Raw genomic sequence first — 23,787 nt, forward strand, 5'->3', positions numbered from 1 at the left:
GGAAGCAGCATTTGCTCAGAACTAAAATCCAGGCTGTGCACCAGGAATAAAAGACAGATGGACTGGGAGAATCAGAGGTTTAGCCCTCGGATATTCAGGGCAGCAGTGGACACCAGGATGTGTGGTGGGATTCAGAAGACCTGCCTGTGGACACCTAGCACTTAATTCCACCGGGAGGTTTAGCTGGAGGGCAGCTTTGGTGGCTTCTGGGGGAGGTCAGGAGCTGTGGTCATCAAACCTCAGGGATGACCCTCAAATCTTCTGGGTTCTCAGGGATCTCCCAGCCCTGCCAGGTCATAGCTTTGAGCTGCCTGTTCCACCTTCGTGATCCTCAATGAAAACTGTACCAACACAACACCCCCAAGCTGCATCCTCACCTTGTTTCCCTCCCAAGGAGATGTCCTGCCAGGAGGTGACTCCTGGGTGTGCCCTTAGCTCTCCTTCCCGAGGAGAGGCTGCGTGGATTGGCTGGGTTCATCTCTCTTAGCCTCACACAAACAACATCCAATTCCCAAAAAATGACAGAGCCTCCTTTGGTTTCCCAGGGGGAGCCTGAGAGCTCCAGTGGAGGAGGAAGAGGGACATACCATGGCATGATGCCAGGCCGTGTGACACTTCAGAACATCTTTCACTGGTAGATTTGGCCATAGTGGATAAATCTTGGATGAAATCCTAGAGGTGTTTTCCATCCTCAGTGGTTCTATGACCCTTTTCAAAGGATCATGATCTCCATGAGGATTTGTTACCATAAATTCTCAGAGGGACCCCATAAAGGTCACTGTGCCAAGCCCCACACAAACACTGGAGAGCCATCCCCACCCTAGATACTTCTCACCCAAACCAACACTTTTCTCTCTTTCAACAGAGAGCTGAGAGCAGGAAAAAGTGAACAACCTGATTAGGGATTTTCTTTCTTGATGAAAAACTATTTTCCTAGAATCATGAAGGTCAGAAGAGACCTCCAAGGTTGAGTCCAACCTTTGACCAGCACATTGTCAAGTGAAGCAGAGCACTGGTGCCACATCCAGTCATTCCTTGGACACCTCCAGGGATGAAGACTCCACCACCTCCGTGGGCAGCCCATTCCAATGCCTGGCCACCCTTCCAGTGCAGGAATTCCTCCTGGTGGCCAGAGTGAAGCTCAGCTCCTTTCAGGCCAAGAAGGAGCTGTTTGTCTGCATAGCACAGGGGTGTTGGGTTCCAGATTCCTTCCAGACTGCATTTCCCAGGGAATATGGGAATCTCCACGGCCAGAAGAGAGGACTGTGGTGCTCTGGGGGACACAGCAGGAGAGGGAACAGGTTGGAGTCACCACGTTTCCAAACAGCAATTCCCAGGAGGTATCGCAGTAACTTCTCTCCAGACTGAAATATTTCCATTCCAGTCAAAACACGTTGGGTGCTATTTTTGCCAAAATTGCAGCTACTGGAGGAGGGAGACGAAGGAAATGTTTTCTCACTAAATATCAAAAATATTCTCTTTCTTCCATTTTGATGTTTTTCAATTCACAAAGGCCATTACTTCTGTAATTCTACATATTCCTCCTTATAGGAGCTGAGCCGAAATGAATCTTTGGTATCTTCTAAAGCAACAATCATCTTAAAATAGTTATATTTTTTACTGAGCCCACTCAACTTGTAGAGTGTATACCTATCATTTTTAAAGACTAAAACTAAACTAAACTAAAATGGATCAACTTCTTTTTTTTTTCTAAAAATCACTATTCCCAAATTAGTGGTTGTCATCCTGAGCTATAGTTGAATAGAATGAAAGGTTTCTGTCATATCCAGAAATTTTGCTGTCAAAAAAAAAAAAAAAAACCTATAGCAAAGAAGGGGAAAAAAATGTACTAAAGCTTGACTTAAGAAATGTCCACATAGCAAGGATGAGGTTGTTGATGCTTCTGGGCCAGAAGGTTAGTTTTACGTGGGGTGTTAGTAGACTACTTTCATTTCTGCATCAAAAATTCCAAAACTAAAATAATTTTTTTTAAAGTTGACTGGGAAAAGAATTTACAAGGAAAAAAACATGTCCCTGGTCTATTCAAAGTCTGTTGGAGGCTAATAATGAATATTTAGTTACTATATTAAAATAGCAGAAGGGGACAGGGAGGAGCAGTGCAAGGTGCTGTGTAGTATTTTTATTTTTGTTAAAACTTGGGAAAAGAAATCATGAATGATGTCCAAGACTATCAGTGCTGAAGTCTGAACTCTGTTCTTGCCTCCCACCTGGCCAGAGGTTTCCCAAATCCACAGGGTTGGACAGCAGCTCTGCAGAACTTCCCAGCAGCACCCACATTTCAATTCCAATTCCTCACAGAACTCCCACCCCACAGATCAGGCCTGAATTCCTCCTGCAATCCCAAATCTCAAACCCCACCTCTGCCAGGTGGAATTAGAAACTCACTCTCCTTTCCTCTCAGGACAACTTCCCCTTTCCCTGGCCAAGTGATGCTTTCACCACAACAGACTCCAGAGTTTTGTAAGATCGTTTCTGCTACAAACTCATGGCCAGTAAAGAATTCAAAGGAGCAAAATCAAGATGATTTTGCAATCTCTGAACCAGAAAAACCTTGTTGGCCACTGCAAATTACTAATAACTGGAAAAATGATAAATACAGACCTGCACAGAGCAACATCCAGTTCTCTTTCTTGCTTATTGCTACACTCTAAGAGAATAACAATTTTCCATATATTTTCATGTGCAGACATGAAGTTTCCTGATGTACCAGCCAAGGCATAGTAAATGAAGCTGCCAGACAAAAACCTGGTTAAAAATCTCTTCAAAAATCCACCGTTTAGAATCAGGAAGCTCCAGCATTGAACATCCAATCCCTACTGGCCATAAACAAGTTATTTTGGAACATGTTCCTGATATTTCTGCAACAAAAGGTTGGATACCTCAGAGCTGCTGTAGCTCATGGCAACAAGGCTTCAAAAAACTTATTAAATATCAGATCCCAAGGATCTGTTGGAGGTCAAGGTGAAGCATGACATGGGAAAGGATTTCCTTTCCATGATTTTACAGCAGCCTTGGAAATCCCTGAACTGTCTAAATCTTGTTCACAATATCAAATCTTAGCCTAAAATCTGACCCAAGGATGAACAGGGATTCCTCTCCACTCTTTCCAAATTTCCAGGAGATTTTAACTCCTCCTTGGGCAGTCCCAACAAAAGGACAAGTATTTGTCACCCCATCAGTGCTGTCCCCTCTACCCAGCACAGAATCAACCCCCAATTCCAGATGTGCAAGCACAACTCAATGGTTTTGGGGTTTATAGTTCCCAGGCCACCAATTGTTGTCCTTCCTGCTGAGGCTCCAGAGGAGGGAAGAAGTGGAAGTCAGCCATAACAGACACAGCAAAAGGAAGAATGAGGGGGAAAAAAGTGCCTGGAATAAACAGATCATCTCCCAGGATTAAAAAAAAAAAAAAAAATCAAACCCAACCCAGTTGTCAGTGTGCATTCAGCTGATTCCTAGCATATTGAAATAAAATTGAACCACTCTCAAGAGGCTGTCTGGAAGGGGATAAACTACAGCAGGAAAGGCTGTGGTAGGAGAGGAATTACTGAGGACTTGCTGCAGTCTCAGCCTCTGATTGAACACGACCCCTCTCTGCGTGGGGACTGGGGAGCAGCCCCACAGAGAGTGACAGCCGAGACTGGATGTGCAGCAGCACAAATCCAAATGCCCACCGAGGAGTCTGAGAGTCTGCTCAGTGCCCTGCTCTCCTCAGACACAGCAAATGTCCTGACCTCCCTGCCAGGACCTGAGGGTCCTGCCAGATCCTTGGGCTGGGCTGGGAATCTCAGGCAGCTGAACAAGGCCAAGTGCTGGGGCAGGGCAATCCTGAGATCCAGGGATGAAATGATGGAGCTGCCCTGGGGAGGAGGGATTGAGGGTGCTGGTGGGGAGAGCTGGACATGCCTCAGCACCCAAAAAACCTGCCATGTCCTGGGCTGCCTCCCCAGCATCATGGGCAGCAGGACAAGGGAGGGTTCTGCCCCTCAGGTGAGCCCCCACCTGCAGAGCTGCCCCAGCCCTGGGCCCAGCACAGGCAGGACCTGGAGCTGCTGGAGCACATCCAGAGGAGGCACCAGGATGATCAGAGGGATGGAGCAGCTCTGCTGGGAGAGCTGGGATTGGAATTTGTCTCTGGAAAAGAGAAGGTTTCAGGGTGACCTACAAGAAAGTTGGAGAGAGACTGTTTACAAGGGCCTGGAGTGACAGGAAAAGGGAATATGCTCTCACACTGACAGAATAGGTTTAGATTGGATATTAGATCAAAATCTGTCCCTGGGAGGGTGGGGATGCCCTGGCACAGGATGTCCAGAGGAGCTGTGGCTGCCCCTGGATCCCTGGCAGTGTCCAAGGCCAGGTTGGACAGGGCTTGGAACAACCTGGGCTAGTGGAATGTGTCTCTGCCATGGCAGGGGGTGGGATGAGATGATCTTTAAGGTCTCTTCAACCCAAACCATCCCCTGATGATCCTGTGGTCTGTCAGCAACTCCTCTGAGCAGTGCAGCCCAAAGCCATTGCTGCAACCACCCCAAAAACCAGCAATGAAAAGAACCAGGCAGAGACCAAGAGCTCTCATTAGCAGGTAAATAAAAAGATTAATTTCTCCAGATAAAGATGTTGGAGCAAGAGAAACACGAGAGAATCTGGAGCATGGATATGGGCCAGAGGCAGCAGCTCATCCCTTTGTGCTGGGCTGAGCTTCTGCTGATCAAATCCTGCTGCTGAGATCCCCCAGAGGAAGGTCAGTGACAGAAACTGCAGCTACCCTGTGTTTCTTGAGCGGCTTTCTCACTTCAAAAAAGCTGTGAAGAAGTGAGCTCTGCCCAGCTTCCTTTTGGATTTCATCTGAATTCTGTCAAATTCTGCAAACACATTTCAGCCAGGACCAGGAATATTTCCTGGGGGATGTGTGCTGGAGGAAAGCATCCCCTCCCCAGCAGATGTTACAATGCCAAATCTCACACTGAAAACCTTTCAGACAGAGGGTGACCCCTGGGAGATTTCCCAGAACTTGGGAAATGGAAGTGGATTCAAGATGTGAGGCAGTGAGAAGACACAAGAAGAACGAGGTGACCAAGACTGATATGCTTGAGTCAGCCTGGTGCCCATCAGTCCAACAGGATGCTGGAATGTCAGGGAACACCAGAGCTCATCCATTTCTTCTGCTGGCACCCCAAAATGCACTGTCATCTCTGTCACGCTGGCTCTGACTCATGGAGCTGATTTTGTGCCCTCTGTGTCTGGCCCTGTTTCTGCTCTCGATGACATGTGGGAATCTTTGGAATAATTCCTTTGGAGCCAAGAAGATTGCTGTGGATTAATGCCAAAGGCAGCAAACTGGCTCGTGATCCTTGACAGAGAAAACGCAGCCACAACGTCAGACTGCGCTGTCACTCTTCCCTCTCACGTGGAGCTTTCTGGATTTTTTTTGTCACTTTTCAAGGGCCCAGAGTACCCACTGAGAGAGCCAAGAGCCACCATTTCATGGCATCAGCATCCCCCTTGAAAGCCTTCCCAATAGAAGCTTCAAGGCTGAACTGCATTAATTTACAAAATTAATTAAATTACAAAATAACCAGGGCCTTCCAGACTACCAGAAGCTGCCCAGCCCCCATAAGAACCACCACAGAAAATGGGAGCTGCAGATAAGCAGCAAGAATTGGTTACAGGGCTGACCAGAATTGCTCCCTCCCAATGTTCCAGACCCACACATGTAGTAAAACTCACATCCCTCTATGCTTTTTCCTTGCTTTTCAGTGTTTTTGGGGGGGCTTCCCTAATCAATAAAATAAAAAACTCAACCTCATGCTCAGAAACTTGAAAGATTTGAAAAACCTCTTCTTCCCAGAGGGTCCATCCCACCAAAGAAGCTGCTGAAGGCACCTCTTGTGCTTCAGCAAAGAAAGGCAGTGGGAGGAAAAGGAACATTCACTGGAATTTGGATCTCTCCTCTTTTTCAGTGAAATCCTCTGCTGCTGAAAGTCATCCCACCACTCCTGAATGAAGTTCTACCTGGACTGACTTATTGCCGTTTTTTCTGGGAAATCAGAGGAAAAAACCAATATGGGAGGCCCTGGGAAGGAGAAAGCCATGGAGAGGGATGGACCCAAAGCCATGGTGGGTGAATGTCAGGTCAGAAGTTTCTGGTACAAAAGGCTCTGCATTGTTATAAAAATGTGGGCCTTTCCAGCTACTTTTTTCATAATGAAGGAATAGCACTAAAAAAGCATCCCACCATCTCCTCCAAGGGCATAAATGGACACCATTCCCCTAAAACCAGGATAGACTGACTGGTCCATCACTGGGAAACAACATCATAAACATACATTTATATATTAAAATATATAAAATACATATTTAATTACATTTTAATACATATTTATATGTCAAATCTATATAAACCCACAAAAGGCAGGGCATAGTTCTGCAACATTCTCAATCCTGAATGGTTCTTTATCTCATAGACACAACCTATTTTTTATAGCTGCAATTTATTTATATATATAACTGATTTTATATATGGTTTTATATATTTTCATATATAATTTTGAATATATTCATATATCTACATAAAAAACCCACAAAGGTGGGCACATATTTGCAACCTTGAATGGGTCTTTGTTTTACCATAATCATCTTCTCCTGCCCTCCCTTAAAAAAAATGCCACCTTTGTAAAGGCACACAGCCATTCCTCTGCTAAGTTATTAAAATGAACATCAGAAATTATCCAGTAAAGGCAACGATTTTAACCCTTCCAGCCCTGCCAGGCCTGAGTGGGTGTATTTATATATTCCCAGTGTTCCTGTTCCCTGGATCATGGACCGCAGCGCCTGCATAAAAATGCCAATCAGTTTTTAGCACGGGCTCAGCGTGGCTTGATGCCATGCTCTTCATATGGCACCGAGCCCTTCCTAAGAGTCCTCCCTGTTCCACCTCCTCCCTCCTGCTCCAGAAACACCCCCCCAGTGAATCCAAACCTTCAAATCTTTCCAGTGACTGTAATGAAAGGGTGGTTTGGCAGCAAAAAAAAATATTGGCGGGGGGGAGAACACATCATCACTCAAGTTCCAGTAGGAGCTGGGAGACTGGCACGGGGTGGGGGGAACTATTTCAAGGGGTAGTGCCACCATAAATAAATAAATATTGACAGATCCTGCCAGGATCTGTTGGAAAGGGCAGGCAGAGAACACAGGGCACATTCAGGAGCCCATGGAGATGATTTCGATGGAGCAGATTAAGTGGTACCTATACATTTTTTACTTCTTTATGCGTCTATCTTGGCTTTTCTGGGGCTGAGTCTGAACATGTTTGTACACAGGAGGACATTTGCCCAATTTGAGGGGGTTCCAGGCGTTTTTTTCAGGATTGCAGGAATTATTTGGTGCCTGACAGCACAATTTTCCTGGCTATGGAGAGCCACACTCAGGTCATCAACTACAACAACCAGAAGTGACCACCTACAGCTGGCTCCTGGGTGGGCAGTGGGAAAACCCCTCCCATCAGAAGGTCCCAAAGCAGATCCCTCCAGCAGAAACCAGAAATAAAGGATCTGAGTGGCTCCTCCCCTCCTAGAAAACACTCTGAATCTCCATCTAAGTCAGTCAGACTCATGGGTATGGCACCATTCCTGCAAAACATTTGCACCAGGAAGCAGCTTGACACATGGAGAAAGTTCCAAGTGAAGGGAAAAGCACGAAGCTAATTACCACCAGGACCTGACATTTAGAAAAGGACATTAAACAGGATTTTCAAACAAGATTTAGGCTTGGTTTTCAGCTTAAATACTTGCAGCCAAACCTGAGATTCAAAAAGGTCTCCTCAGCCACCCGGCCCTGGAGATCCCAACATTTTCTAACCTTTTCTTCTTCAACCTGAAACCACCACACCTCTGCTCCTGTTCTGCACATCCAGAACCCAGCAGGAAAACACTCTCCTCCTGCTAAGCCTCTCCAAAGCCAGTAACAACAGAGCACGGGACTCTCACCACCACCTCCAGAGGCAGCTGGAGCAAACTTAAAAACTATATTCCCAAAAGAAGGCTGGGAGCTTTGTCTTTAAAGCACTGTCACCTGGGAGAAAGGAGCACTCAGGAATTCTTCCACAGTAACCTGGTGGCCAGAGCTTCTCCCAGCTACTCCAAGTTTTTAATTGTTTTAAGTCCAGCCTCAGAGAGGAGAGTTTAGTACAAAGCTAAAGGTTGTTCTGGATGGGGACGTGTCTGAAAGAAATGCAAAGCCCCTGTGGCCAAGACACAAGTGAGGTCCTTTATCTGCCACTCAGCAATTCAAGAATTCCCCTGGGAGCAGAAAGTCCAGGATTTTGGCCCCATGTCCTGGGAATATTTCAACACCTGCTGTAGAACACCCATGCAGATGCCAAGGCAGGGAGCAGCACCATGTCCTGGCACAGGCCAGGCCACGAGGACATGCCAAGCCAGGCCCAGGTGGCTCTGGTGGCCCTGGGAGCATCCCCATGAGGGGGACACGCGTTACCTCTGCATCCTGGACATCCTGTGGAGCTCCATGTCGTCGCTGCCACGGAAGCCTTTGGCAAAGGGGTTGTTCTCAATCTTCAGCTGCGTGATCTGAAAGGGAGGAAACGCAACGGGGTCATCGCCAGTCCAAGGCATGGCCTGGGAGAGAGGGGACAGGGGTTATTAAACCCAAGGCAGGTGGGATGGGAGGGAAAATACAGCTTACAGGAGCTCCAGTCATCCCTCAGCTTGGGCACTGACCACTCCAGATGGGCCTTTCCCTGGAATGCTCCACAGGAAAAATATCTCCTGTCAACAGCCTCTCGCTTCTCCCAGGCTTGTCCCATAACTAACATGTGGGACTGCTCACACACATTTTTCTCTGGAGAAAATTTGCTTTCTGAGAATTCTTACTTTCATTTTGCTGTTGGGACAGAAAGGGCTTCACTGCTTGGAGGACCAGGGATGGAAGTTAGGTCTGAACAAATCCCAACAAGTATTTTCTCATCAATGCACAGATAAGACCAAAACCTCACCTCTCAGTCCCTCCACACCCTCTCCCAGGTGTTTCAGACCAGCTAAATGTGCTCCAGGTGCTCTGCATCTGCCATCCTGCCCTACACCCGGCAGCACTGCATGGGCTAATTACCTAAATTACTTTGAGAGCAGCTTCACCTGTGACCATCAAACCCTGGAGGATTTTTTGTCTCCCCATCTCTTCCAGTTTGCTCACTAAGTGAGCTGCCTTGAGAATCTAAAGTTTAACCAGATGAATCCCCTCGGACTCAATTTTGGTCCTCTTAAAACATCTAAATTTAACATTTAAAGCAGCTTCTAGACAGACCATGTCCCCCAAAGGGACTGTGCTGCTCCAAGAGGTTCATTCCCCTCCTGCACTCCTTTTCCTGAGGGTTTTGGTGAGCAGGGCTTGTCACTTAAGCCAATATTCATTGTGGACCAGCAACACCCTCAGCTACCCTGTGGATTTTGTAAAAACTCACTGTGCCATGCCAAATCTGATGCAAATGCTTTGGTGTCTTGGCAGAAGAGGACTGAGGCTGGACCAGGTGTGATATTGCTGCAAAACCCCAAATTTGGGCAGAAGAGGGGAAAGTTCCCTTTTTTTTTTCCTCTTTTTTCCATCACTGCCTGGCAGTCTGAGCTCTCAGCAAGGAATCAGGAGAGAAGACACTTGCCCAGGAGGAAAGACAAGCCCGTGTTTGCCACTGGAGGAACTTCACGCTCTCCCCACGTTTTATGGAAACCCCGTCCTTCCTTCCTGGTGAGAGTTGGCCAAGGGGAAGGAAAGAGCTCAGGATCAACGGAGGGAGAACAGAGAGAGGTTCATGTTCACCCAGTCAAGCACAAACAGCCAGGCCCAGCTCCCTGCCAAAATCCAAAGAGGAAAACCTGGCTCGCCCAGTGTCAATAGCAAACCTCGCCAGGTGTATGCACAACCAGATTATTTTGCTCTTTGCTTGTCTTTTTTGCATATTTTTTTCCAAGGGATTTTTGTTTATTTGCCATTTTTGCCTCATTCAGCCCCAAACTTCTCACAGAGCCCCCCACCACACTTACACTTATCTCCACAGGCATTCCCATTAAATCAGGACCATACTTCAGCACATAAACAAGCCCTTGGCACTTTTGACACTTTTTTTTTTTTTTCGGTCCCTCATTTCAGATTTCAAAGAGAACAGTAAACAAACAATCTTTTGGGGTCGATTTGCCAGTTGAGCCATTCTCTAGCAATAAAACAGAGGTGCATTTTGTAATTAAAAGCCCTGAATTATTACACAACCAGCTGTGTATTTTGCAAAGCAACTGCCTATCGGTTTGAAGGTGGGGACTCTTCTAGAATGAATAATAGGCATTATTCAACATTTTGAACGTTCCTGAAGCCCTGTAAATGTAGGAGTTGTCCTCCCTTGCCGACCCCAATGGCAATATTTGCTCACATAAGTGAAGTCCTTCAGTGAGAGAGGATTTACAGGATTGGCACCAGCACACAAAGGCACAAAGGGCCGGATTCATCCCAACCTGACCAAAGGCATTTTAACCAAGGCGCCTCACTGGGAGCCTCAGCTCCCTGCTGGAATCAAGGGAGGGAGATGGGGACTGCCAGAGGGCTCTGGGGTGGGTGGCAGTGCCTTCACAGGTCCCCAGTGCACTCTGCTCACTGGAGGAGGAGCCAGAAGAGCTCCAGCCCCTTGTTTAAGCCCCTCAGTTGAATGCCCCGTTTGATTCTTCAAGCTTTTAATGACCCACGAGGTTGCAGCCAAAATATCGAAACAGGACCTCAATATTGCAAATCTGGTGATTTGGGAGAAGTCCCCTAACCCACACGAGGAACTCTTACAAGCAAAGGTGTTGATGCTGGTGGCCAAAAGCCCCAAGAGAATCACAGCCAACCAGCCTCCTTAAAATTAAGGATCTGCTGGATTAAAGGCATCTAAAAACCAGGGACTACAGCTTTAGAAGTAATTCTCAGACCTGTGGCGTGCTTCAGATGGATTGGAGCTTCCAGAACAAAGTTTCACAACAAAGGTGACAAATCATGGCATCAGCCACCACAAAGCCAGCAGAGCCCAAGCCAGATTTAACAAAACTGTACACAACAAACTAGAAAACAGAAAAAGTTGGAGAATTCCTGTTTTAGCAAACAACCTGTGGAAGATGTTTCATTTGGCCACTTTTTTGCCTGACTTCCAAAGTATTTCAGAGGTGGAAAAGCAAATGCAGGGGTGGAAATAACCTTCTTCTGGATCAGCTTTGCCACAGCAAAACTGAGTTTAATTGACTATAACTCATTGGGGGGGGCAGGGGGGGAGAAAAGCTGTCAGAAAGTCAAATGACAATTACCTCATGAAAAATAAACCAAAATACAACGTCCTGAGAGGTCATTAAGACAGAGTGCCCAGGGCTGAATTATGCAGCACAGGTTCAATAAAACTGAAGGGCTTTGTTTGCGTATTTGTTACTGACGGCAAAGCTTCGCTGGCTCCTGAAGCTGCACAGACCCTTGGAGACCAGAGCTTTGCAGGGTGAAGCCTCCAGATTTCCACTTTTCAGAGCTTGTCTGACCCATGGGTTCATCTTCACTTTAATGGGAAGTGACAGTTCCCAATGGAATTGGGAATCCCAAAGGAATCCCTGGGCTGCTCCCCTGCTCTCCTTTCTCTGGGCTAATTGGCCACAAAGCTCTTCTGCTGAGACCTTCCCAACAGCATCTTTACCTCCAGCATGATAAAATTTAGCTTTGCATCGAGTTAAGTTGAGCAAAGGTGCTTTACTTCTCATTCCTTTACTACAGACATATATTTATATGGGATTTGTGCCTACGGGCTCATGAATATCATTATGGCCGAAATCAAAACTACCATTTTGTATTATTTTTTTATCAAGAACTTGCCATGATAAGATTTTTCTTAATTGTTTCTCGCTTTAAAAGTTGGAATAAAGTTGAAACTTTGTCAGGGGTGTGTGCTCCACACCAGGTGCTCTGGGCTCTATTTTATTTACATATTTTGCTATCAACTTCTTCTTTTTAAGCACTTAAGCTAAGGGAAAACACCCTGATCTTTTTGGGCTCTTCTGAAACTAAGAAAGGTTGGGTATTCTGGAAAAGGAATGTTCTGCAAGGAATGTGGATCCTTAATTTCTGAGGTCCCACTCAGGTCTACTTGGAGAACTTAAAACTGATTGTGGGGGGGAAAAAAAAATCACTATTTAGTGATGAAGAGGTGCAGGTGAACACCCTTGAGAGGTGCAGAGCACTCTTGGAGCTCCCCTCTCCATGGAGATCTGTGTCTCCCTTGGCCTGCAGGTGGCTGTGGCCCTGCTCAGGGTGGCAGAGAGGGACCAGGAGCAGCTGTGGCACCGCTGGAGCTGGCAGTGCTGGGAGGCACAGGAGGCGCCCCTGGCATGGGAGAGCTCACAGACTTTTCCTTTCAGGCTCTCAGGTGGGACCCAAGGCAGGATGGAGGAGGAAGCCAAGGCAGAAGAATGGGAAGAAGAGAAAGAGATGAAGACAAGGTGGCTGCAGAGCCCAGGGACGCCTGGGCCAAGCAGAGGAGCTGGATGGGAGCTGGGACTTGGAGCAGGGGTAAAGGCCAGGAGAAGGGAGGGGAGGGGAGAAGATGCTGAACCCAAAGGCAGTGAAGGAAGTGGGAGGCACTGGGAGGCTGGCTGGGGTCCCAAAAGGGTCCAGGGGCTCGGGGCTGGCTGAGCACCCCATCCCAGGGCTGGCAGGGAGCAGGGACAGGACTGGGGACAGAATGAGACAAGGCTGCTTCAGCCAGAGCTGTGAAGGGCACAAGACCTCTGGAAGGAAGCACGGTCCCATCAAGGCTGGAGCAGCAGTAAGGACCATGAGGAGCCCCAGAGAGGGTCAGGGAGAGAGCAGCAGCTCCCTGCCATCCTCAGGTGCCCCAGGGCTGCACAGAAGCCACCAGGTGTGATGATGAAGAGGAGCTACTTGGTCTCACCTTGCTCAGCCCCAGGGAGCTCTGCACCCCAGCACTTGGGGTCCCCTCTTGGAGAAGAGCCTGCCCTGGGCAGGGAGAGGGGCTGTCCCCTCTCGCCAACCAGATGGAGAAACACAGGGACAATGACCCCAGGAGGGGCAGGGAGAGCTTGGGGGCTGCACAGGGGCATCCCATCAGGTGCCAGCCTGGCCACCACACTGGTGGCCTCTGCTGAAGTGGTGGAGGTGCCGCCCTGTGACCTAAGAGAAGGACAGTGGAGCTCTCAGGAGAAAACACCCCACAGCCAAGGACCTCCAGCCCTCAAAGACAGTGCCAAGAAGCCACATGCTCAGGGGGGACAGGCTCCAGAACTCCCAGAGTGAAGCACCAGCTGACTCACCAGCCTAATTTTAGCACTGGGTCTTTCTAGGGGAAGGATGAACCTCGGTTTTCAGAAATCCCACCAGACCTCTGGCAGTGAATCCAGTCTTTGGCCATGCCCTGCCCCTCCCTGGTGCACACAGCATTTCTGGGTGCCTGTAACATCCCAGTTGGGGATAACATTTCCTTAAAAGAATTTTGACTACCAAGAATGTTAAATAACTTAGGGTGGGGGAAAAAAAATCAGCATAAAACCGGATATCCTGAGGGGGGGGAACCAATATAAAGCCCAAGTCCAGCTAAGGGGGGAAAGTAGGCTATAAAAATTAATGAGAATAATTGTTGTGAATTCTTGCTTTTGAAAGAACCCTCGTGAGGGCAGAACCTTAATTATTTCTGTCTATTAGGTTCATTTCCTGGTCCTAAGCAGAGAGCTCGTACCTAATAAATACGAGCCAGTAACACAATGATTTAAGCTACAGCAAAATGGTGCTTAACTGCAGGGGAAGTTAATATTTGGGAATCAACCTGATTGCAAGCACCCATTGTGTAAATGGCAAGGAAATGAAATGTGCATGTGACCTTTTTTAACACCTCGATATTTCTGGGGTGTTTTTAAGGGTAGCAGAGAGGGGGGAGGCGACCAATGGAGCTGCTGACAACCACCCTGAAAACTTCACCAAAACTCTCCTCATAGCTTAAGCCTCTTTTTGGGGAGTAGGGCTGAGGAGAGGGAGATCCCAGGGTGCTTAAATATCTTTTCAGGCTGTCTAAAATACCAGGGGAAATAAGCACAAGTCCTACACTGGGATTGCAGCTGTGCTCTCGAAATAAATTGACCTATCTGGAAGCAGGCAGGTATTTCCATAAGCTGTGTAAGCAGGGACTCAAATGCATTTTGGGGCGAGTCACACAATTCATTCTGTAATAGAATTCAGCTACAACAGAGCCTTGAAACATAAACCCCATGCAGGGATGAATTTGTGTGTGTGTGTGTGAAATACATGGGTGTATAAAACTCTGTGTAAAATGTCAGAGGCTGGGTGGGGTGGATGGGAAAGATTGCATGAGGGATGAGCTACAGGTGAGGGGTGAAGGTGAGAGGGAATTGGGAAAAAATCAGCAGTGCAGTGACAGCAAGAGCCGGGGATGCCCCACATGTTGGGCGCTGCCATCCTTTATGGCTGGGGAAATGCAGCCTGCACTGCAAGAGGAAAATCTGATTTTCCAAGCAACCTCTCAGCTGTGAAAGCTGAGCTCAGGTTTCAGCTGGTGGAAAAGACCCCAACTCAGTTTCACCCACCTCAGCTGGAAGATGTTTCTCCTCAGCATTTGCATCAACCCCAATATCATTCCCCATCTGCACTGGGGTGAGCTGCAAGTTTTATTCCCTTCCCTGCGGGGAGATGCCATTTAGGGAAGATCATCCCCTGGTTTATTTTTATGGCTCTATCTTTCCCAATTGGGATTTTATCTTGGGGCTACAGCCACTCTTCCTCCTTTCCCCCCGACTCCAAGCAGCACGGGGAGGAATGTGTGTGTCAGGGGGCAGAGGGATGTCGGAGTCTGTAAAACGTGTCAGGGGTGTGTAAAATGTGTCCTGGTGTGTCTGTGGGGATTCCTGCCTGTGTCAGATACACAGATGTCATTTCTTTTCACACAGATGTTGCTGATTTACAATCAAATATTCCTGCTCCTCCTAGCATGGCAGTTTTCCCAAACTACTGTACTTACATGTTCCTGCTTTGCTTTCATTTTATTTGCATGATCATTTCTTTTCCTATAAACCAGCCCCGTTTTTCTTCAAAGGAGAGCAGTTCCATTCACGTCTGTTTTCTGCTCGGGAAATGCCTTTAAAGCAGGCAGTGTGTCCTGTTTTATTAACTCCCACTTCTATTAATATTATATTCTTTCTGCAAATCCATCAAGCAGAAGTTAAACTTGATTTTATAGCATCCACAGTGGAGTTATAATTTAAGGCATAATTTGGCAAGGACTCAATTTGGATTTGGTTTGCTTGTCCTGGCCGTGCCAGCAGCTCCTATTTTAAAGGGCAGGGAAGTATTTTCCTTTCTCCCTAGTTATGGTGGAACACTCTTTCTTCTCTAGCCCAGCTCTGCTCTCTGCATCTTGCTGGCCAGCTGCTGGATGGAGGAAATGCAATAATTTCACACTGGTTAGGAACCTGCATTTCCAGGAAAGCATCCAGGATTTCTTTGGGGTGCTAAATTACTTTCCTCTGTTTGAGAAACAATTATTCTATCGGGTACAAAGGAGCCATCCTACCTGCCTGTAAATACAAGTTTATAGTAAGTGATTTTTGTGTGATTAAGAGAGGAATTGAGTTTTCATGGGGCTGTGGCAAGACATTCCTGATTCATCTATGGAGAACCACCCTGCCTTCAACACTCAGCCTTCCCCTGCTGGCTGGGGAAGCCCAAACCCAAAGCAGGGAAGGAGCAGGACCAGTGGGCTCCTCACAGAGGGGCACCGACAGCACACCAAAAAAACCCTTATTCCACCTAACCCTTTTCTGCTCCAGCAGAGGACAAACCCACGCCGTTCCTTTCGTGCTTTGTTTGCCCGCTGCCCGGAGCTGAGCCTCCCTTTCCTGGCCGGGCCTCCCGCAGCCCCCGTGGGCAGCCGGTTATCAGCGCCCGGCCAGGGCAGCGCCCGGCTCCCTCCGCCAGATTAGGGGCCTTTGACCCGCGGGCAGGGGGGAGATAAAGCAAACTTCCTCGGTTGGTCGTCTCCGTGTGAGCAAAGCATCCTGGTGAGCTCATTCCCCCCTTCCCGGCTCGCCCCGAGCCTGGCTTGGGCTTTGTGCGGCCAGGAATAACAGAGGGGATGGGATGGGAGAGAGGAAAGGAGAAGGGAGCAAGAAAATGGGCAAGGGAGAGGAAAGGACAAGAAGAAAGGACAAAGGGACAAGGAGAAAGGGAAAGAAAGGGCAAGAGAAAGGAGAAGGAGAAGGAAAGGACAAGGAGGGGAGAGGAGGAGAAGAAAAGGGAAAAGGGGACAAGGAGGAGAAAAGGAAAAAGGCGACAAGGAGGAGAAAAGGAAAAAGAGGACAAGGAGGAGAAAAGTGAAAAGGGGGACAAGGAGGAGAAAAGGGAAAAGGGGACAAGGAGGAGAAAAGGGAAAAGGGGACAAGGAGGAGAAAAGGGAAAGGGGGACAAGGAGGAGAAAAGGAAAAAGGGGACAAGGAGGAGAAAAGGAAAAAGGCGACAAGGAGGAGAAAAGGGTAAAAGGGGACAAGGAGGAGAAAAGGGAAAAGGGGACAAGGAGGAGAAAAGGGAAAAGGGGACAAGGAGGAGAAAAGGGAAAGGGGGACAAGGAAGTAGAGAAGGGGAAAGGAGAGGGGAAAGGAGGGGGAAGGAGAAGGACAGAAAGAAAAAGGAGAAGGAAGGAGTAGAAAGAAAAAGGGGAAAGAAAAAGAAGGGGTGAAAGAAGAAGTAGGGAGGGAAGAGGGGCTGAGTCTCTGAGGAGGAGGAAGCAGGAGGAGGAGGGAAGGAGCGGGATGCGGTTTGCCGGGCGGGGGCCGGCCCAGCCCCTCACCTTGTGGTTTTGGTAGGAGGTGACGGCGATGAAGGCGGTCTCCGGGAAGACGTGGGTGCAGAAGGCGGTGTTCTTGGAGCCGAAGCCGTTGTTCTCGTCCGCTTTCACGATGTGAAGCCGGGGCTGGTATTTGTGCATGGAGTTCAGGATGATCTGGGCAAGGGGAGAAGGAGAGGACATCCCGTGGGAATGGAGAGGGCACAGCACGGCGCATTTCCCCCCTTTTCCTCCCGGGGCAGGAGGAGACACAACCAGCAGGAACCCGCAGCCCCTTCCCCAAAATGTTTGCCCTTTTCAGGACCCCCTTGGAGGGGCAGATTGAGCTGCTGGGGTAGGGGCTCGGATCTCTCCAGAAACCCGCCCGGGAGGTGCTGTCGGGGGTGATTCCTCCCCTGCTCCCCCTCCCCAGCCCTGCTCCATCCGCACAAACCCCTGGGGGGGCCAGAACTGCTCCCCCAACACGTGCTGGGGGCAAATGGGGCATCTCAGCACCCCCACCCCATCCCGGGGAGGGGGGAAAGAGTGAAGAAAGGGTGAGGGGCGAGAGCTGGAGGGATTTGGGGGTTTCGGGCCATCCCTCCCGCCAGCCCCCCGCAGAGGAGGTGGCGGAGCCGGAGGGGCTGTGGCGGTGGCCCAGACAAAAAGCGGGCCCTGCTCGGTACCGGGTTCATCTCGGGGGAGGATGGGGGCGGCGGGGGGCCCCCCGGGCCCGATAATCACTGCCGGACCCTGGCGACAGAGAGACTCAGCGCGTCCCGCCGCCGCCTCCCCCGTCCCGGCGGTTTAAGCAAATTGCTTTGACATCCAGGAAAGTCGTAGACATCAACGGTGAACGATCTAATGGTTTTTAATTTCATTACAGCGACTCTAATTGAGAGGCTCCTGGCTCAGCTCCTCCTCTGAAGTCCCTTATTGTCCCCTCAGCGTCTTGGGTTTGTTTGGAGGGACTTTTTCCCCAGAGCCGCCTGTTCCCAGCGGGGATGCCTGGCCCCTTCCCCCCCTTCTCCCCAAAAGCACCCCGGGGGTGGGATGGGTTCCCCCGGCTGCGCTGCTCCCCTCCCTCTTCCCGCAGGAAAGGTCCCGATCCCTGGGAAGCAGCCCCTGCAAACTCCTTCTGCACCAGCTTAATTAGAATTAAAATAAAATTCGAATTATAAAAAGAAAAAGGAAATTAATCCCTGCAAATGGAGGTGCAAAGGAAAGCTTGTAAATGATGCTCAGCGTTGGGGTGGGCTGGGGACTCTGCTGGCGCCTCTCCCTAAAGCCCTCTCACTTCTTGGCTACCACGTGGGCGAGGATTTAATAGCACAAAATTTATCATTAAAAAGCGAAGAGAAAAAAAAAAACAACTTGGAAAAAATGAAACCGAAGTGTTGAAACGAAACTGGAGAAAAATTCACTCTTGGAAAGGGCTGGCGGGATCTGGAGTCACATATTCGTTCAATTATATTTTTTTTAATGTATATATGCACATATACTTTTTTTTATTCATACATGCACATATATATTTGCTCAGAGGAACTCGGATCTTTGGAGACCTTCGAAGGAGGGCTGTTTCTGGCTGCAGAATTCACACAAATTTTCACGGCCCCACGAGTCTCGCAAAGACCTTTTAAATGCCCAAGAAGTTCTAGCGGGACTTCAATTTCTCTAATTATCTTCATTTTATTTTTTTTTCCTGATCGAGGGATCCACATCGTTTAAGGTCCTATTTCCTCCGTTAATTATGCCTGATTGATTTTACCTGTTAGGCAAATTCCCGGAGGCAGCGGGCGGATTTTAAGGATTGGGGATTCCCCGTGCAATGAAAATCAGGGTGCCCAAATACTCAGCCAAGCCAGGAGAGTTTCACCCACTCGCCAGCTCCAGGCCCGGGGCTCTGGCATCAATTCCCACGAAATAACCCGGCTTGAAGGGCCGTGCTTCTGTTTCTGGGGGTTCTCAGTGGGGTGAAAACAACACCTGGATTTGCGGCTGGGTGACACTGGCACCACCTGGGTGGCAGAGGACACCGAGGTGCCCTTGTCGCAGCGCCGGTACTTACGTGTCCGAAGGGATCCAGGTGGTTGTTGGTGAGTTTGAGCTTCTGGAAGGAGACCAGCTGCCTCATCCAGTGCGCGCCGGTGGCGGGGGAATCGGGGTGCACGTACAGCCTGCCGGGCATGGCCGGCTCTGCCTTGCCTGTCACCGACCTGCGTGGGGACACGGGGCTGAGCTGCGGTACCTGGGGCCGGCCCGTGGGCTCCTGCACCCCATCCGTCCCTTCCCGGGGCTTCTGCACCCCATCCACCCCTTTCTGGGATACCTGCACCCCATCCGTCCCTTCCCGGGGTTCCTGCGCCCCATCTATCCTCTCCCGAGGGTTCCTGCGCCCCATCCGTCCTTTCCCGGGGTTCCTGCACCCCATCCGTCCCTTCCTGGGGTTCCTGCACCCCATCTATCCTCTCCCGTGGGTTCCTGCACCCCATCCGTCCCTTCCCGGGGTTCCTGCACTCCATCCACCCCTTCCTGGGGTTCCTGAACCCCATCTATCCTCTCCCGTGGGTTCCTGCACTCCATCCACCCTTTCCCGGGGTTCCTGCGCCCCATCTATCCTTTCCTGGGGTTCCTGCACCCTATCTATCCTCTCCCGTGGGTTTCTGCGCCTCGTCCGTCCCTTCCTGGAGCTTCTAGTCCCCATCCGTCCCTTCCTGGGGCTCCTGCTCCCCGTCCGTCCCCTCCCACCCAGGTACCCCGTGCCGGGGCGCAGAAAAGGCACTTCCAGCGCAGAAAAGGCACTTCCAGCGCAGAAAAGGCATTCCCAGCACGCCTGGCTCGGGAATTACTGAGCTCCCTGGCACCTTTCCCGTCGGAGATGGCTCTCGCCGCTCTCGCCCGTTTAACCCCATCCTGCCCCTTTCCATAATTAGCGGCCAGGAGCAAAGAACCGATCCTTAAAGATCCTCCTGCCCGGAGATATTCCCTTCCTTAATATAATTAAACAATCAGCTCCACAACAGCAAATAATGTCATCGTCAAACAGGATTCGTTAATTACGACAGAATTCCTGCACTTTTTCCTTTTTTTTCGGATGCATTTCTCTCCCAGGGGCTGTGGGAACACCTCACTACGCCCAGGTGAGGCTCCTGCAGCCCAAAATTTTGCACGGAAAAAGGACGAGCCGCTGATTGAAGGATTTCTCCCCCCCCCCCCCGGGCAGCCCGGAGGGCTCGTCCCTCTCCCCCACGCGTGCCTACCATTTATTATCCGCGAATTTGTATCTGTGGTCATCCGCGGGGACGATATCCATCAACAGGATGTACTTCGTTTTGGGGTTGAGTCCAGTGACCTTCACTTTGTAACTGGGGAACATTCGCCTGTTGGATCAATCAATCAATCAATCAATCAATAAAGGTATAAAAGCAGAGAAAGTTTGCCAGGGTGGTTTCGCGGGAGTGTGCGAGGAGGAGACGCGGGGGGAAACATTTAACCAAAGGGTTAAACCGCATTGCCGGGCGGATCTTCCCCTTGGGTGCTGCTGCTCCCATCCAGGCGAACCGAACCGGGTGTTTTATCAAACAAAATCGGAATTTCGAAGCTGGCCCGTTTGTTTATTCACTCCTCGTGTGCCTGCTCATCTGTTGGTATTTTTACTAATTACTTCTTTCACCAAATTTTGAATTTCCGTTTTTCGAAATTGAGAACTTGAGAACTTTTGAGCGTGAGAACTTTTGGAAGCAAGTTACTTCCCTCCCTGCATAAACCGCTGGAACGGGAGAGGAAATTTGCCAAAAAAAAAAAGTTTTAAAATAAAAGTTATACTATAGATATTCCTATAAAAATTATATTTATATATATCTTTCTATAAATGTATATGTTTATAGAAATAAATTTTCATCTATTACATATATAGAAATATAAATATTTTAAAATACATTTATATGAACACCTTGAGGTTCTAGGGACAGATACGGAGCAAAAACCCTGCACACACTCAGGTGTAAGAGAAAACTCCGTGAACAGCCGTGTGGTCACCCCGAGACAGCAGCAAACACACCTGACAAATCCTTGGAAACCCTCGGATACACACACGGCGGGCGCTTTTCGAAATATTTTCCATTACTACAAGGCAGGCACTTAAACCACTGCTGTTATTTTAGTTCGAGCTTTCCAAATATTTAAAAATAAAGCAGATGAAAATGGAGCCCTGAACTTAAAACACGCATAAACAACCAAAAAAAAATACAAAAAAAAGAAAAAGCCCCACACCTCTAAAAATACCGCGCTGTTCTCCGGGGCTGGGATCTTATCGCTGGGCTGGGCTTTAATTCGCTTCGAAAAAGTGAATTTAATGGGGGTGAAAAGCGCCCAGCGAAGGAAGCGGGTGTTGAACTTAAACGTTTGAAGAGGGAAAAAAGCAAATTTCACCCGGAGATTGATCTGTAACTGCATGGGAAACACCTGAGCAGCAGCACAAGGGGCAGCGATGTAAAAAAGGAAACCCAGCCCGCATCGCCCCTCCAGCCCTGCCTGTAAATGTCTCTATTTTATTGCTCTCCGGATGAGATCTCTGTCCACAGGGATTTCTGTTTGAAATTTCTGCAAGGTGGTTTCTGTCTCCCTTCGAGAGTTGATTTTTTTTTTTTTTTGTCCCTGTGAACCGTTTTTTGTTTTTTTTTCCAGGACATCCCAACACCGACATCATCCCATGTCCCCTTGGCCACAAACCCCTTTCAAATCCACTTTTGCAGCAGCGAGGTTCAAGGGGAAGGCGAGATCTATTCGCTAAAACTTTATCCAACCAGCTCGATATTTATTTTTCCCCTCCCTCTTCAAGCAAATTTTGGAAGACCACAACAAATATTAGCTGACAGAGCAAAATGAAAGTTTTCTGCCTTGTTGTGTCCCTACAATCTAAAACTGTTCCTACAGGTGGAGGTTTTTTCCCTTTTCCTCCAAGGATTTTAATTGAAAATCACAACGAAAAATCCTCCCCGGGGCTGCCCTCAATTTGTTGATAGGACTGGAGAGACTTTTTTTACTGCATCTCGCTGGCCACTCTTCAATTTAACAACCCTCCAGCACATTGATATCCAGGTAATGTTAAATCCCCTCCAAAATTCCCCCGTCCACATATAAATATCTGCGGGTCAGGTTTACACAGCCGGTCATGGAATCGATTAGAACCCCAATAAAGTCGGATTTGCAAGGCTGAATATTTTTCTGCACACCCACGCAGATAAACACCCGCACAGAAATACACCCACATGATATTTATTTGCGGACGCATCTATCTCTGCATCTAAACAGCTTTGTTATCTCTCTGTAAACAGTAGCTTAAGACCGGCTAGACTTTTAAAAGAGATGAAGTGGCTGAGATGGGAATATTCGCTCCAAAGTGAGCAAAAATAAATAAAAAACTCTGTAAAACGGCATGAAACTTTGAGGGGGGGGAGGGAAGGAGCAGAAGAGCTAAATTGCTCCAATAATAATAATAATAATAATAATAATAATAATAATAATAATGGCCCACCGAGCTGCTCTAAACAAAGTTTGCTTTTTGGCCAAGTGGTTGCAACTCGCGCTCGCCTGGAAAGTTTCCAAAGGCCTGAAGTCGGAATTAATGATCCAACAGTTCTGGTTGAGAAAGAAGCCAGAAGAAACAATTTCTGCCGCCTCTCTCCGGGCAGGGAGGGCACACACACACACACACACACACACACTCACACACACACGGGTGTGCCCGTGCCCGTGCCAGGAGGTGCCCGGTGCCCCCCATCCCCGGAGCCCCCCTACTCTTACCTGCCGGCCTTTGTTATGATCATCTCCGTGCCCACTTCGTGGAACTTCAGCCACAGCTCGCGTTCGTGCAAAAACACCTTGATGCCCTCCATGCCCTGCGGAGCGGGGAGGCACGGAGCGTCAGCCCCGAGAGCCGCGGGGACAGCCCCGAGGGGTGCGGGGACATCCCCAGGGGGAGCGGGGACATCCCCGAGGGGAGCGGGGACAGCCCCGAGAGGAGCGGGGACATCCCCAGGGGGAGTGGGGACATCACCGAGAGGAGAGGGGACAGCCCCAGGGGGAGCGGGGACATCCCGGAGAGGAGCGGAGACATCCCGGAGAGGAGCGGGGACATCCCCAGGGGAGTGGGGACAGCCCCGAGGGGAGCGGGGACACCCCCAGGGGTTGCGGGGACATCCCAGGGGTTGCGGGGACACCCCCAGGGGTTGTGGGAACATCCCCAGGGGTTGCGGGGACATCCCCAGGGGTGCTGGGACACCCCCAGGGGTTGCGGGGACAGCCCCGCCGGAGTGGCCGGGCCCCGCACGGCCCCGCGGGGAGCTGGCCGGGGCAGGGCCGGGCTCTGCGGGCCGGGCTCGGGGCAGGGCCGGGCTAACCCTGCCTCCAGGCCGGAGCGCGGTGATGCTGCTCGGGGCAGGCCCGCAGCGGGGTCCTGCGGGCCGCGGGGCTCCCGGGGCGGGGAGGCGATGGGACAGAGCCCCCGGAGCCGGCTCCGAGCGCATCCTCCCGGAGAAACCCCCCGGCACCCCGGCCCAGCTGCTCCCAGAGCCAAGCGGAGGAGGTTTACACGGTCCCACGAGTGATTTCCACCCCCGGCTGCGCTCTGCAGGCTGGAGCGGAGTGGGGTGTCACCCTGCCCCCCTCGCCCCCTGATTTTCTCTTTGCCACCCAAGAGCTGCGAGCGCTGCGGCCACCGTGGGGACAGCGCATCCCTCCAGCCGGGCTGGGAGGCGCAGGGGACACCCCCGGGCAAACCAAGCGCTTCTCCCCCTCGCTAAAAAAGCCCGCTCAGACTTCGGGGGTCGCTTTCCATAGCCCCGGTGCCCACCGAGCCTTCTGCCGCACCCCGTGGGCAGCGGGGTCCATCGGGGGGACCTGTCAGGGAA

At 49.8% G+C, this 23,787-nt stretch overlaps 1 protein-coding gene across 1 annotated transcript in view; it reads right to left on the reverse strand.

Moving 5' to 3' along the window:
* Positions 1-23,787, reverse strand: part of TBX5 (T-box transcription factor 5) — a 39,805-nt gene that overhangs the window by 12,103 nt on the left and 3,915 nt on the right. Inside the window, exons 3-7 of the mRNA XM_072936168.1 lie at positions 22,682-22,776; positions 20,137-20,256; positions 18,945-19,092; positions 16,901-17,053; positions 8,515-8,606 (exon numbers count right to left, since the gene is read on the reverse strand). Of these exons, the coding sequence (XP_072792269.1) occupies positions 8,515-8,606; positions 16,901-17,053; positions 18,945-19,092; positions 20,137-20,256; positions 22,682-22,776 (608 nt within the window). The remainder of the gene's footprint in view (positions 1-8,514; positions 8,607-16,900; positions 17,054-18,944; positions 19,093-20,136; positions 20,257-22,681; positions 22,777-23,787) is intronic.

The sequence above is a fragment of the Taeniopygia guttata genome, chromosome 15 (assembly GCF_048771995.1).
Source record: "Taeniopygia guttata chromosome 15, bTaeGut7.mat, whole genome shotgun sequence".
Classification (NCBI taxonomy): Eukaryota; Metazoa; Chordata; class Aves; order Passeriformes; family Estrildidae; genus Taeniopygia; species Taeniopygia guttata.